Below are 15,148 nucleotides of genomic sequence, written 5' to 3' on the forward strand. Positions count from 1 at the left end.
CTGACCGACGTCCACAAAAACCAGCGCATGGCTGTAGCGTTAACAATTTTGGCTGCTTATGACAAAGAGGGTGAATCAGTACTCGATCGCATCGTAACTGGCGATGAAACATGGGTGAAACATGTTAAGTGCGAGACCAAATTGCAGTCAATGGAGTGGGGACACACAAGTTCCCCTCACAAACCAAGAAAATGTTTGCAAACGATGTCGGCAAGAAAGGATATGGCGACCGTTTTTTGGGACAAGAAAGGTGTAATTCTTGTTGATTTCCTGGAACGAGGCACTATAATCAACTCAGAAAGGTATTGCCAAACGTTAAAAAACCTCAGAAGAGCGAAAACAAGCGTAGGGGAAAGTTGAGCTCGAAAATTCTGATTCACGATAACGCTCGACCTCACACGGCAAATCGCATACGTGAAGTTCTTGAATCATTCCAGTGGGAGTTGTTTCCTCATCCACCATACAGCCCGGATCTTGCACCAAGTGACTACCACTTGTTCCCAACAATGAAGAAGTGGCTGGCAACGCAGCGCTTTGACGACGACGCAGAGCTGCAGCAAGAAGTGACAAACTGGTTGAAGACACAGGCGGCAGAATTTTATGAGGAAGGCATTGTCAAGCTCATACATCGATATGATAAGTGCCTAAATTTGAATGGCGACTATGTTGAAAAGTAGTATTTAAGTGTGGCTTTCAAATATATATAATAAAAAATTTTTCCTATATTTTGTTAATTCTTAATTCCAAAACGTAATCTACTTTCCGAATAGCCCTCGTACATCAGGTCAGTGCCGCAATGATAATAGTAGCGTCGAATGATAGTGTTGCAGATACTGTTAAATCAGGCGGCAAATTTTCTGTGATGACAGTATACAAAAGGTTGTTTTTATATATAAGTGCCTTAATATTGATGTCACTTATGTAGATAATAGCTACATAAGCAGCTTGTGTATAAGTCGCTTGTGTGGGTTTTCATTTAAAAATAAAATTGTTACTAAAAGTGTACTTAATTTTTGTATATATAAAAATGGTACTTGCTTAAAAAACATGCCTTGTACATTGAAATGTTTCTATTTCTAAAGTGAGCATGAAAGGAAGGGAGATTATTAACATTTAAAATTGAATGTTCTAAGTGGCTTTCATATTGAGTAAAAATAAAAATAAATCCAGATTCTTACAATAAAATTGAGTTAGAGGAAGAGCAGCAATCTTGTCTTTAACAACTGTATGTCTAGTCCAGTTTTACACAGACACAAAGTTGAATACGAATTGAAAATTTTATGTCGAAGGCATTGTTGATCACAGACAGCTTTACAAATAACTGATATTTTGTATCACTGAACAATGGCTAATGTCCAGGAAATTCTGTTTCTTTCACAATTCTTCCATCGTCAAACACAAACCAACTTCAAACACAGGTAGATGTCCCAATGTCTTGATCAATCCATTCAGAATTATTGGACTTAAAAGTTTGACACCCAGAAGTTGGAGTGTGAAAGTTTTTATAAATACCTATAAAACAACTCAAACTTCTCTGTAAGATTCCATAATATTTTTATGAACAGCTCTAACAATGTCAGTTGCACATGAATTATTTTAGAACAACGGGAAGAAATCCGAAAGTCAAAATATGTAGTATTTTTAGTGAAAATAATTTTGTTATGATATGATTGAGCTCTATGCTAATTTTGAGTTGGAAGTAGTCATATTTAAGCTACATATTTCAAGGGCTATTCAGAAAGTAATAGACGTTTTTGAAATACAAAAATTAACCAACTGAAATAGGAACATTTTGTTATACACATTTAAAAGCTACACTCTTAAGCAATTTTTCAACGTAATCCCCGTTGAAATTGAGACATTTATCATAACATGAAACAAGTCTTTAGATTCCAGCTTTGTAGAAATCTGCCACCTGAGATCTTAACCACTGATTACACCAGCGTGAAGTTCAGCGTCACTATCGATGCGCTGCGTTGCGAGCCAGGTCTTCATCGCTAGAAAGAGGTGGTAGTCGCTTGGTGCCAGATATGGGCTATAAGGCGGATGATCAAACACTTCCCAATTGAAATCATCCAAGACTTGTGTACGATTGGCTGTATGGGGATGTGCATTGTTGTGTGAAAAAAAGTTTTTGAGCTCAATTTTCCCTACACTTTGTTTTGTATCGCTCGTCGTAGCTTCTGCAATGTTTCACAGTACCTCTCTGTGTTGATTGTTGATCCTCGTTCAAGGAAATCAACCAGAATCACACCCTTAGCATCCCAAAAAACAGACTGAATTTTTGTTTTACAATTGACATGCTTCACCCATGTTTCATCAGTAATACAATACAATCGAGATGTCTTTGTTTTTTGTGATCTTCTGTAATGAATTTTGGAACTCACCTGGCACAAAATTTGTGGTATTCAAGCTTTCCTACAACAATTTCATGAAGTAAACTTCGTTAAATTTGTGGGAAATGTTCAGGGAGTTCAGTCATTGTGAAACAGCGATTTTCATGAACTGTCATTGATTTTCAATATCCAATCTTTAGTCTCTAGGCTACTAACCGCTACGACTATCGTCATGAACATTGGTGTGGCCATTTTTAAAGTCAATACACCACTGCCTTAATCTGCGTTCACTCATTATTCCATTGCCATGAACTTCACAAAGTTGGCGATAGATTTCAATTGGTTTATGGTCTTCTGCCAACAACAACGTTATCACTGAATATACTTCACAAGTGGTGAGATTTTCAATTACTGCACACATTTTAATTAATCACAGTGAGAAAAGTAAAAGAGATACAGATGGCGCGCAACTACATCTTGATGCATACTAAATGCCAGAGTGTCTTGACAACAAGATGGCGGCTGTAGCCTCACCCACTGCTGCACTATTGAAAACGTCTGTTATTTTCTGGATAGCCCTCATTACAGTTCATGGTTAAGTTTAAAATTTAAACAATGTTGTGACTGGGTTATATTTTAGGTTTAACGGGTGTAAAAGCATTTCTGGTTCAAATGAATTGTATTTCAGACGTCATAGTAGAGTTACCTTGCTGTCACGATCAAAACAGTATTTACATACAAAGGTTTAAGAAGCCAATTCAGTTCAAAAGTATCTATTTCAGGTCCTTGTAATCTGCTAGTTTGAAGTATTTCCAGTGCAGTAAGTAGTATCATTAGTATTATCGCTCTAATCAAGAAGATATACAAGCAGTGCAATAAGTCCCAGAAGAGTTAAATAGTTTTTGAAACAATTTAAGATAGAGCTTAAAACTGGATACATACTTAACTGGACAAAAAAAATCTAATCTAACATATATCCAATGATCAAACAACTTAACATATAAAAACATCTACCAATATAACACAAGGGGCGCAAACAATATTGTAACCAAAAAACTGACTTCCAAATAATATTCATTAGCGACATTGTCTCTTAGACCAAAATTATGGATTGCACTGCCATTTGGTATTTTCAAAAGACAAATTGGATTTTCCTTTCGGAACACCCATTTTATGAAGTGGATGAGTTTTTTTGGGTTAATCATGAATTAAACAATTAATTATTGTTTATCTTGGAAAATTCTTTTATCTGTGTTGTAATTAGTTTTTAATTAATTGATTTGTTTTAATTGATTTTAAATTTAATTAATGTATTACTTCTTTTAAAGATCTGGACGAACTGGAGGATTGCATTGCTCTTAAAATTGAAATGTACTACATTGTGTTTTCAATGTGACAATGTATGTAATCTTTACCAGTAATAAATGAGTATCATAGGTTGATATTTAATTAAAGGTCTTTAGTATAGTACAAAGCTCTAAACACGACCTCAAATGACAACCCATCCGGAAATGACTGCCATTCAAAGAAGGGTTGAATTTTCAGTCAAACAATGTAAATAATAAACTACTGATGCTTGAATCATTTTTGTTCCACTCACACTTTTCATTGATGTGATTGACAACATACCTAAGGTTAGGAGACAAAGACAACCCCACCTGTTCATTCATTTTTGATTAACTTAAAGCAAATCAACAACTTAATACTTGTTGAGTGTTGAATTTTAATATTGGCAGCATTGTTGAAAACTCAGGGTTGGCTTGTAACAATGTGGAATCAATCAATAGTAATTAAACAATACTGGACACAATTACTATTACTCCTGATACCTTCAGGAATGTGGTTAACTAACCGGGACTCAGCGTCAATTATGACAGGCCCTCAACCGTTCGGCGGTATTCCAAGGTGTTTGGGGCTGTTTTGAAATGGGTTTGCGCTGAACATGAGAGAAGGTGGAGGTTGCATCCAGGCATGAGAATGAGCAGAATGTTACTACAGTCGCCTTCCTCCAGAGTGGCGTCTGACCTCTCACTAAATAGATTAATGTCTTCTCGGGTTATACGTCTTAGAATTAGAATAAGTTAGACGCATGCAATACAATTGTAAAAAATTGTCTACTGCAATAAAAAAAATTTGAATTAAATTGAATTGAGGTCTGATCATGGGACATGGTCACCTGAGGAAGCATCTTCACAGAGTTGGCATCCCTCAGGAGGATCCGCTCTGTAGAATGTGTGATGAGCAGGATGAAACTGCTGAACACTTGCTCTTTGATTGTCCTACAATAGCAAGGGAACGGTATGCCATCTTTGGTAGTTTGGACAAGGGTGGTGAATTTCCCCAGGAGGACCTGATAGATTGTTTTCGGCGGTTTGTGGAACTGCTGAAATCTTAGACTAGTAGGCCTCATGGTGTGCTTCCGGGGTGCGCAAAAGGCCCTTGAGGCTTAAGTGCATGGCAGTAGGAGAAGAAGAAGAAGACAACAAACTACTTGCAAAATAATTTATCTCATGCAAATACCAATAGAATGTTTTGTTGAATATGCAAAAAACTTTTGAATTACTCATAAATTATTATGGACTTAATCCACCCACACTTACCAAATACTAGAAAGTGGGAGCTCTCACAGCCCAGTAGCTTTCAGAGAAGTTTTCTAGAAGGCTGAGAGTTCTCTAGATACAGAACACCCTTGGGTCCTACAATGTTTGTGAGTTGCAATCTCTTAAATGCCAAGAACTTCCCTACATCATAAGTTCTCATAGGAATAGGAGAGAGGTCGGAGACCGGAAGCTCCTGCAATAATGGTGAAATGTTTGAGAAGTGGATTAAAAATAAACCTAGTTTTTCCAAATATACCAGGAAATATTGTTCGTATTATTGATAACAGTCCTTACAATGTAAAACAAGACAACAAGTCACATTCTCAATCTAGTATGAAGAAAAAATGAGTGGCATGGTGAGATTTATGATGAGAAGTCTGCACCATACGTATGTGCAATATTAATACAATGGAATTTGTTTTATTTAAGGTAAAGAATTGAATTCAATAAAAGAATATGCAATGATGCTGTTCTGACAATAAATGATTGATTGATTGATATACATCAATTACGTTTACATTAACTTGTTTACTAAATGATATACATCAATTACGTTTACATTAACTTGTTTACTAAAACACTGCAACCAAACAGCAAGGTGGTTTGCTATTGGACCAAATCACTAGACAAAATGTTTTGAACATGATAAAAATTTGAAAAAGGAATACTGGGAAAAGACAGAGTTTTAGAAAATGCTAATGACACTCTGGTATTATGTCTTGGAGGAAGTAATAGTGAAGATGATGTAAGCTCTACAAGCACTAATTCTGGTGATGATAGTGATCCTGTAGTGATGAAACATCCTGCTTCCAAAATAGGCTCAGCCTCTACCTCTTGTAGGAAAAAATTGGGCCTAAATGAGGTATACTACATTTTATAATGCTATATTGATACTTAATGCATATGTTTTTGTGTTACAACATATTTTGAAAAGTCTCTGTATTTAAAATAATTAAGTTCTTTTAATATTTCAAAAAATTGTCAATTCATCTGTGCTGTAACTGTTTGCAGACACACAAGTAGTGCAGGTGGTTACAGTTCACCAACTCCTACTGTAGAATGGAGTTTTTAATACATAGAGCGCAAGATTCAAGCATGATTTGGCCCAAGGTCCAGGGGTTTTCTTTGATCTCATGGACAATGTTATGAAATACATTAATTAATATTCCCATACACCTGTGCATTCTGTATTTCAGTAGTTAATTGGAATTTATTTTATGGCTCATTGTTCAATAAATAGCCTATTGTTCCTTAAATAGCTTTGTAAGTAAAGATTTATTGGTTTATATATATATATATATATATCATACGAAAGTTTATTTAATAAAAAAAAATTGTGCTTAGAAGCAATAAATTTGTAGCAACATACATAAGAGAATTTATCTGCATGTTATTGTTATTAGTGATTCAATTTTTTGTCTTAGTTTTACAAGTCAACCAAGCAAAGATTATATTAAGCTTAGTTTGATTTCAGCAAAACAATTCTTTTGTTTTCATATATTAATTAAATGCAGGTGGGATTATGAAATCAGTTGATCTCCACATGTTGGAAAATTCCTTTTTTCTTGTTTTTATTGACTCCAATACTATTGTATTATTTTTATTTATGAGTAGTCGTATTAGCAGTTGAATGGTTCTTACACGTGTATTTAGACATGTCAGATTTGGAAGACACATTTGAACATTTACAATTGCCCACACCAATTTGGAGTTAAAGATTGAAACAATTTTGATTTAGATTTTACCATTTATGGTGTCCCTAAAAATGGTTTAACACTACAACTAGTTTCTAGCTTGCAATAATGTTGAAATCATTTCCCTATAGGCGTAGGCTTGCTGCCAATATTTTTCTGCATATATTCTCTTCAAAATATTTGTTTTATTTTGAATAAAAGTTTTTCTAGTCAAGTAAAAGTGTGATATCAATAATAGGAACAGATTTTCTGGTAAATTCAGGAGAACTTCATTTTTAATCTAAACACAGTTGTTATTAACTTGTACTGAAACAATAACAAAGTTTTATGGTTAGCGCACTGAAAAACTTAAATTGTGCACCAGGTGATTATCAGATCCCTGTTGTAAGGTAAAAAAGTATCACTTCACTGACCAACCGGTCAAAAACAGTTGTTATTGACTTGTACTGAAACAATAACAAAGTTTTAAGGTTAGCGCACTGAAAAACTTGAATTGTGCACCAGGTGATTATCAGATCCCTGTTGTAAGGTAAAGTCAAACGTATCACTTCACTGACCAAACCGGTCAAAAACAGTTGTTATTGACTTGTACTGAAACAATAACAAAGTTTTAAGGTTAGTGCACTGAAAAACTTAAATTGTGCACCAGGTGATTATCAGATCCCTGTTGTAAGGTAAAGTCAAACGTATCACTTCACTGACCAACCGGTCAAAAACAGTTGTTATTGACTTGTACTGAAACAATAACAAAGTTTTAATGTTAGCGCATTGAAAAAACTTAAATTGTGCACCAGGTGATTATCAGATCCTTGTTGTAAGGTAAAGTCAAACGTATCACTTCACTGATCAATCAAGGATCAACCCCTCAAAACCCATTGTTATTTATATAGTGTGATAAAAATACTTTTTTCTGTTGTGTCTAGTCCAATTGTTAGAAATGAGGAATATCAGATAGTTAACCCATTTTTTGTTGTATTTTTATGTTACTTTCAATTTTGTTTTCCTTAGTTTGCAATTCGTCATTAGTTTTTAAACTGACATAATTTTGAAAGCATTAAAAATATTTCTTTAAAAAAATGTTAATTGAATTTTAATGTTTATGACAAAATTATCCTTGAGTAACTCATTCTTATAATGCTGTCAATTATTTGCATTTTTTTAAATGTATATAAAAGCCTAAAAACAGGTGATAACTAACGTGGGATAGGACACAATATTATGTTCAGAGTGAATTGTTTATTTTGACAAGTTCCAGCACATTCCTTACATTTTCTCAGTTTGAATTTCACCTTGTTTCTCTAAAACTGGACAAAAGTATTTGTTTCTTGTTTTAGATTGGAAGATGTAACCACTGTTACTGTCTAAATTAGACTGATGGAGCGTTGTACAGTATTTTATCATACTAATTTAGCACAAGTATAACACCCAATTGTTGTTCCAGGAATCCCTTGGCACTCAGCCGGGGAGGGCAATGGAGAGGACATGCTGTTAGCTGCTCAGCAAGACTCCCAAGGTAGGGCCCGACGTGTTGTAACTTGTGGGAAACTCAGAGTAAAAGTTATTCCCTCTTTCCTTACCCTCACGTCGATAGTGGTGCCGGTAATCGTGCAGTGCAGTGCAGTGTAAAGTGACAACCAACGAGAATATGGTTTTCTTCCAGTGGAAAAGAATCGGTTATCAGATTATGCTGAATAATGATTACTTATGTAACCACGTTACATGATGAAATCATTCATGATACATTTTGGTGGTTGAGTAAGAAAATTCAACATTTTTATACCAGTAATAGATTTTACTGGTAGATAATGTTTGAATACAAAATTTCAATTCTTGTAATTTTATTAAAAGCTGGTGTACAAAGAGAATAAGTCTAAAAATATAAGTAGTAATAAAATCTACTAGTAATAGATCGAATTTTAAAAAGGTAATCAAAACACATTAGCATCAAATAAATACAGACAGTAGCTCGCTCAGCGTAGACTAACAGAATCAGTTCAGCTGAATATAGACAGTCCCAAAGCAATATATTTCATGTACTGTTCTTAAATTGTTTTCAAGTGAGAGATAATTTTACTAGACAGAAAGTCAAAAAAATTAGCAATATTCATATAGCACAACAACTCTTACATGTTTTTATTGTACAAGATAAATTTACAAATAATATAGTTTCTGTTAATTTCAAATAAAGGTGAAATGAAGTACAATCATGTTCAAGCTTTTTCCTTTTTACCCCAGATAATTTGCCACCTTTGTTATGGTTTGGAAAAAAACTCTCATGAAAGATTACCTGTTGGGATTTTTGAACTTTTACCAATAGTTGTGTTTATTTACAAGACAATTCAGAAATTGTTAGTATCTGATGTTTTAGTCCCTTCATAATGAAAGATATATCCATTAAGTGGTAATATATTTTTTTTATTCTGGACTTCCATCTAGTTTTTCATTATTTAGTTATATATTGTTATGTAAACTACTTATGTTATGTAAACATCAGACCTGACAATATTTTAACTACAGGGAAATTTGTGACTTATTTAACACTCATGGATAATTTGTTATTTGTGTTTTGAGGGTATTTAAGTATATGTTGTAAACATTTTATACAATGTAAATTTCTAGTAAACAAATGATTTGATTACAATACTGTTTTCATTTCAACTGTGAGAAAACCATGTTTTCAAGTGAAAGTTGAAAGTGGGAGGGGGAGTGTTGGGTTGTTTTATCAGTGCAGTGTTAAATTGTGATTTCAATTGAATTAGTTATTCAGTGTGCGGTGAACGTGAATCGTCACCTTTGTTCCTACTCTCCTACAGCTCCTGTCCGACACTTACTCTGAGTCGCCCATATTGCATGTAGTATCCACAAGGTGATGTGTCATTCGGTAATCTACATTAGAATCTTGATTCTACGGCTTAACAGTGTTACATAATTTCACTTTGATAGTCCATTTACTGTGTCTATAAACGACTATGTGTACAGCAATAAAAATGCTCTATAATTGCTGGTCTTTGAAAAAACCCTCTTCAATTCAATTGATTAAATGTATTGATGAAATAATTCTTTTTAATTTCTAAATCTGAATTGTTCTTAAATTTATGACAGGTTTAGAGACGCTGTTAGTTTGATAAATAAAAGTCTTCATCTTGTCCAATCGGAATATTTTCATTGACAACAGTGCATTTAAAAATTGTTATTTCAGTTGCAAGAATAAATTAAATCTCATTTGAATTTCATATTGTAGTGCAAAAATATGTTATATATTCCATAAGGTAGTCTAAATTAAGTAGTTCTTACATATTATCATTATAAAACCCATTTAGGAAGGTGTAAAGAGGTGGCTATAACACTTCCAGTCAGCAATTAATAACTAAATTTGTAAGTATTTAGTGGAATTGCTTTAAAAAAAAGTGGTAACAAGTAACAAAATAAATTCTTTCTCCACAACTTTTGTTATAAAATTACTTGTATAGCCATGTTTTGTTACAGTATGTTATTTAAATAACTGTTACAATGGAAATAATTGTAAAATTTAAATTTACATAATAACAAATAAAGATGATATTTTAGTGCCAAATCAAGTTTTCCCACTCGTAAAATAAATATTATGGGAAAATTAAATTCTTATTACAGTTCTTTGAAAACCATTATAAATCAGTCAGTTACAATGTTCTTCTCAATTTTTTTGCACTACTAAAAACCTAGAAACTTGTATTGATTAATTGACTTACCCAAATGGTTTGTGAAATAAAAAAATATTCTCTTGAGCATTCTAAAGAGCTCAGCCCCAAATGTGTGAATTAAAAAAAAAATAAAATAAACTATTTACATTTTATCTGGAATTTACCCTAATGGGTTAAACCCTATGTCAAATGGGTTTTGGGTATACCCGTGCACTTTAACCATTTTAAATATGTTTTACCCGATTTTCTTCTGTTCTAAACCTTACACATTTCTATTTACCACAGGCTCACACAAATGTGCCTCTGTCAAAACTATACTTGAAGATTAATTTTTGAATATTCATGGTGATCAAAATTTTATTGATAGAAGATGGCAATTTTAAAAGATTTCAAGTTCCTGAAAAAATGACTATTGAAATTTGAAAATTATTAGACACGTTCTATAACACTTGTGTAACTGGTTTACATTTAGCGAAGAAAAGTTAAATCTATATTGTGTAAGAAAATATCTTAATATTCCTTTTAAACAATGTGGAAAATAATTTATCTTTAATACATATAATAAAGAAATCTATGGGAATTAGCTAATATTTGGAAATTTTGTCAAATTCACATCAGACCTCTAATAAATGGAATAGAAGTGTTTCATTAACTGTCTGCAGAGTTTTAAATTCAACACTGATGCCTATTTACATTTCAAGCAACTTCTGTACTTGAAATATTGCAATGAAGTTAGTGTATAAGACTGATAAATACAGGAAGTTTATAAATGAATATCGAAGTTTTAATGGTTTGTATTATTAATTATATAAAACTTAAAATTATAATTAATAAATGAAATTAAAGAGCAACTCAAACAGTTATTTATACGTACAAGCTTACAAGTGTTCAACGTGAGCTCCATTCGTCACTCGGCACCAGATCACAGGTCGATAGCCCAGTTTCTTTCTCCCCGCCCCAAACCTGAAACAGTTATTTATACGTACAAGCTTACAAGTGTTCAACGTGAGCTTCCCATTCGTCACTATCGGCACAGATCAGGAGTCGATAGCCCAGTTCTTGCCGCCCAAACTGAAACAGTTAATTTATAACGTACAAGGCTTAACAAGTGGGTTCAACGTGAGCTACATTCGTCACTCGGCAACAGATCAGGTCGATAGCCCAAGGTTCTTTTCCGCCCAAACTGAAAACAGTTTATTTATACGTACAAGCTTACAAAGTGTTCAACGTGAGCTCCATTTCGTCACTCGGCACGAGATTCAGGTCGAATTAGCCCAGTTCTTCTTTTTCTTCCGCCCAATAACTGAAACAGTTCATTATACGTACCAAGCTTACAAGTGTTCAACGAGAGCTCCATTTCGTGGTCACTCGGGCACAGATCAGTCGATAGCCCAGTTCTTTCCGCCCAAAAACTGAAACAGATTATTTATACGTACAAGCTTACAAGTAGTTTTTTCATCGTGAGCTCCATATCTGTCACTCGGCCACAGATCAGGTCGATAGCCCAAGTCTTCTTCCGACCCAAACTGAAACAGTTTATTTTATACGTACAAGCTTAACAAGTGTTCCAACGTGAGCTCCCATTCGTCACTCGGCACAGAATTCATGGTCGATAGCCCTGTTCTTCCGCCCCAAATCTGAAACAGTTATTTGATACGTACAAGCTTACAAGTGTTCAACGTGAGCTCCAATTCGTCCACTCCGGCAACAGATCAGGTCGATAGCCCAGTTCTTACCGCCCAAACTGAAACAGTTATTTTATAGTACAAGCTTACAAGTGTTCAACGTGAGACTCCATTCCCGCTCACTCTGGGACACGATCAGGTCGATAAGCCCAGTTCTTCCGCCCAAACTGGAAACAGTTATTTATGACGTACAAGCTTAACAAGTGTTCAACGTGAGCTCCATATCAGTCTACTGGGCACAGATCAGGTCGATAGCCCAAGTTCTTCCGCCCCAAACTGAAACAGTTATTTATACGTACAAGCTTACAAGTGTTCAACAGTGAGGCTCCATTCGTCACTTCGGCACAGATTCATCAGGTCGATAGCTCCAGTTCTTCACGCCCAAACTGAAACAGTTATTATATACGTACAAGACTTACAGTGTTCAACGTGAGCTCCATTCGTCACTCGGCACAGATCAGGTTCGATAGCCCAGTTCTTCTCCCTGCCAAAACTGAAACAGTTTATTTATACGTTACAAGCTTTACAAGTGTTCAACGTGAGCTCCATTTCGTCACTGGGCACAGATCAGGTTCGATAGCCCCAGTTCTTCCGCCCAAACTGAAACAGTATATTTATACGTTACAAGCTTACGTCAAGGTGGTAGGTATTCAACGTGGAGCTCCACACACCACACACACACTGTCGCTGGACTTGGTTGTCACAGATCAGAGGGTCGATTAGCCCAGTTTTCTTCCGCCCCCCAAAACTGAAAACAGTTATTTATACGTACAAGCTTACAAGTGTTCAACGTGAGCTCCATTCGTCCACCTCCGGCCCACAGATTCAGGTCGATAGCCCCAGTCAGTTTCTTCCGCCCAAACTGAAACAGTTATTATTATACGTAGAAGCTTAACAAGGTGTTCAACGTGAGAACTCCATTCGTCACTGCGGCACAGATCATGGGTCGATACCCAGTTCTTCCGCCCAAACTTGAAACAGTTATTTATACCGTACCAAGCTTACAAGTGTTCCAACCGTGAGCTCCAATTCGTTCACTCGGGCACAGATCAGGTCGATAGCCCAGTTCTTCCGCCCAAACTGAAAAACAGTTATTAATATACGTACAAGCTTTACAAGTGATTCAACGTGAGCTCCATTCGTCACTGTTCGGCACAGATCAGGTCGTTAGCCCAGTTCTTCCGCCCAAACTGAAACAGTTATTTTATACGTTACAAGCTTACAAGTGTTTTTCAACGTGGAGCTCCATTCGTCACTCGGCACAGAATCAGAGTCGATAAGCCCAGTTTTCTTTCCGCCCAAAACTGAAACAGTTATTTTATAGCCTGTTACAAGCCTTTACAATGTGGTTTCAACGTGAGCTCCATTCGTCACTCGGCACAGATCAGGTCGATTAGCCCAGTTCTTCCGCACCAAACTGAAAACAGTTATTTTTATACGTACAAGCTCACAAGTGTTCAGCGTGGAGCACCATATAGTCACTCGGCACAGATCAGGTCGATAGCCCCAGTTCTTTCCGCCAGACTGAAACAGTCTATTTAATTACGTACAAGCTTACAAGTGTTCAACGAGAGCTTCCAGTTCGTCACAGGGCACAGAATCAGGTCGACTAATTGCCCAGTATCTTTCCGCCCAAGACTAGAAAGAAATCAGTTATTTATACTGTACAAGCTTACACAAGTGTTCAACGTGGAGCTCCATCTCGTCACTCCGGCACAGATCAGGTCGATAGCCCAGTGCTTCCGCCCAAACTGAAAACAGTTATTTTATACGTACAAAGCTTACAAGTGTTTCAACGTGAGCCTCCATTCGTCACTCCCCCCCGGCACAGATCAGGTCGATAGCCCAGTTCTTCCCGCCCAAACAATGGGGGGTGGGGGGGGGGGGGGGGGGGGGGGGGGGGGGGGGGGGGGATATTCAAACTGAAACAGTTATTTATATCGTACAAGCTCTACAACTGTGTCAACGTGAGCTCCATTCGTCACTCGGCCACAGATCAGGTCGATAGCCCAAGTTCTTCCGCCCAACAACTGGAAACAGTTATTTTTATACTTACAAGCTTACAAGGTGTTTCAACGTGAGCTCCATTCGTCACTCGGCCAAAGATCAGGTCGGATTAGCCAGTTCTTCCGCCCAAACTGAAAACGTTCTTTATACGTACAAGCTTACAAGTGTTCAACAACGTGAGACTCCATTCGTCACTCGGCACAGATCATCGGGTCGGATATAGCCCATTTCTTCCGCCCATCTGAAACAGTTATTTATTAACGTACAAGCTTACAAGTGTGTCAACGTGATGCTCCAATTCGTGTCACTCGGGCACAAGATCAGGTCGATAGCCCAGCTTCTTCCCGCCCAAACTGAAACAGTTATTTATACGCTAACAAGGCTTACAAAGTGTTCAACGTGAAGCTCCATTCGTCACTCGGCCACAGATCAGGTCGGATAGCCCAGTTCTTCCGCCCAAACTGAAAACTGTTTAATTTATAGTACAAGCTTACCAAGTGTTTCAAAGTGAGCTCCATTTCGTCACTCGGGCACAGATCAGGTCGAGATAGCCCAGTTCTTCCGCCCAAACTGAAACCAGTTATTTATACGTACAAGCTTACAAGTGTTCAACGAGTTGAGCTCCAATGTTCGTCACTTCTGGGACAGATCAGGTCGATAGCCCCAGTTCTTCCGCCGCCAAACTGAAACAGTTATTTATACGTACAAGCTTACAACGTGTTTCAGACGTGGAGCTCCATTCGTCCAATCGGCACAGATCAGGCTCGATAGCCCAGTTCTTCGCCCAAACTGAAACAGGTTTATTTATACGTAGCAAGCTTACCAAGTGTTCAACGTGGAGCTCCATTACGTCACTCGGCACAGATCAGGTTTCGATAGCCCATGTTCTGTCAGCCAAAACTGAAACAGTTATTTATACGTACAAGCTTAAAGTGTTCAACGTGAGCTCCATTCGTCACGTGCAAATCTCGGCACAGATCAGGTCGATAGCCCAGAATCTTTGCCGCCCAAAACTGAAAACAGTTATTCTAATACGTACAAGCTTAACAAGTGTTCAACGTGGAGCTCCATACGTCACTCTCGGTCACAGATCAGAGTCGATGCCCCAGTTCTTCCCGCCCAAAACTGAAACAGTTAGATTTATAC

General features: G+C 36.5%; 1 protein-coding gene across 10 annotated transcripts in view; it reads left to right on the top strand.

The window, feature by feature from the left end:
• LOC124356157 (longitudinals lacking protein, isoforms F/I/K/T-like) overlaps positions 1 to 15,148 on the top strand; it is a 288,925-nt gene that overhangs the window by 23,263 nt on the left and 250,514 nt on the right. For all 10 annotated transcript variants that reach the window (XM_046807313.1, XM_046807315.1, XM_046807318.1 and 7 more), the window contains exon 3: positions 8,072 to 8,143. In XM_046807313.1, coding sequence (XP_046663269.1) covers positions 8,072 to 8,143 — 72 coding nt within the window. The remainder of the gene's footprint in view (positions 1 to 8,071; positions 8,144 to 15,148) is intronic.

This window comes from Homalodisca vitripennis, chromosome 2 (assembly GCF_021130785.1).
Source record: "Homalodisca vitripennis isolate AUS2020 chromosome 2, UT_GWSS_2.1, whole genome shotgun sequence".
Classification (NCBI taxonomy): Eukaryota; Metazoa; Arthropoda; class Insecta; order Hemiptera; family Cicadellidae; genus Homalodisca; species Homalodisca vitripennis.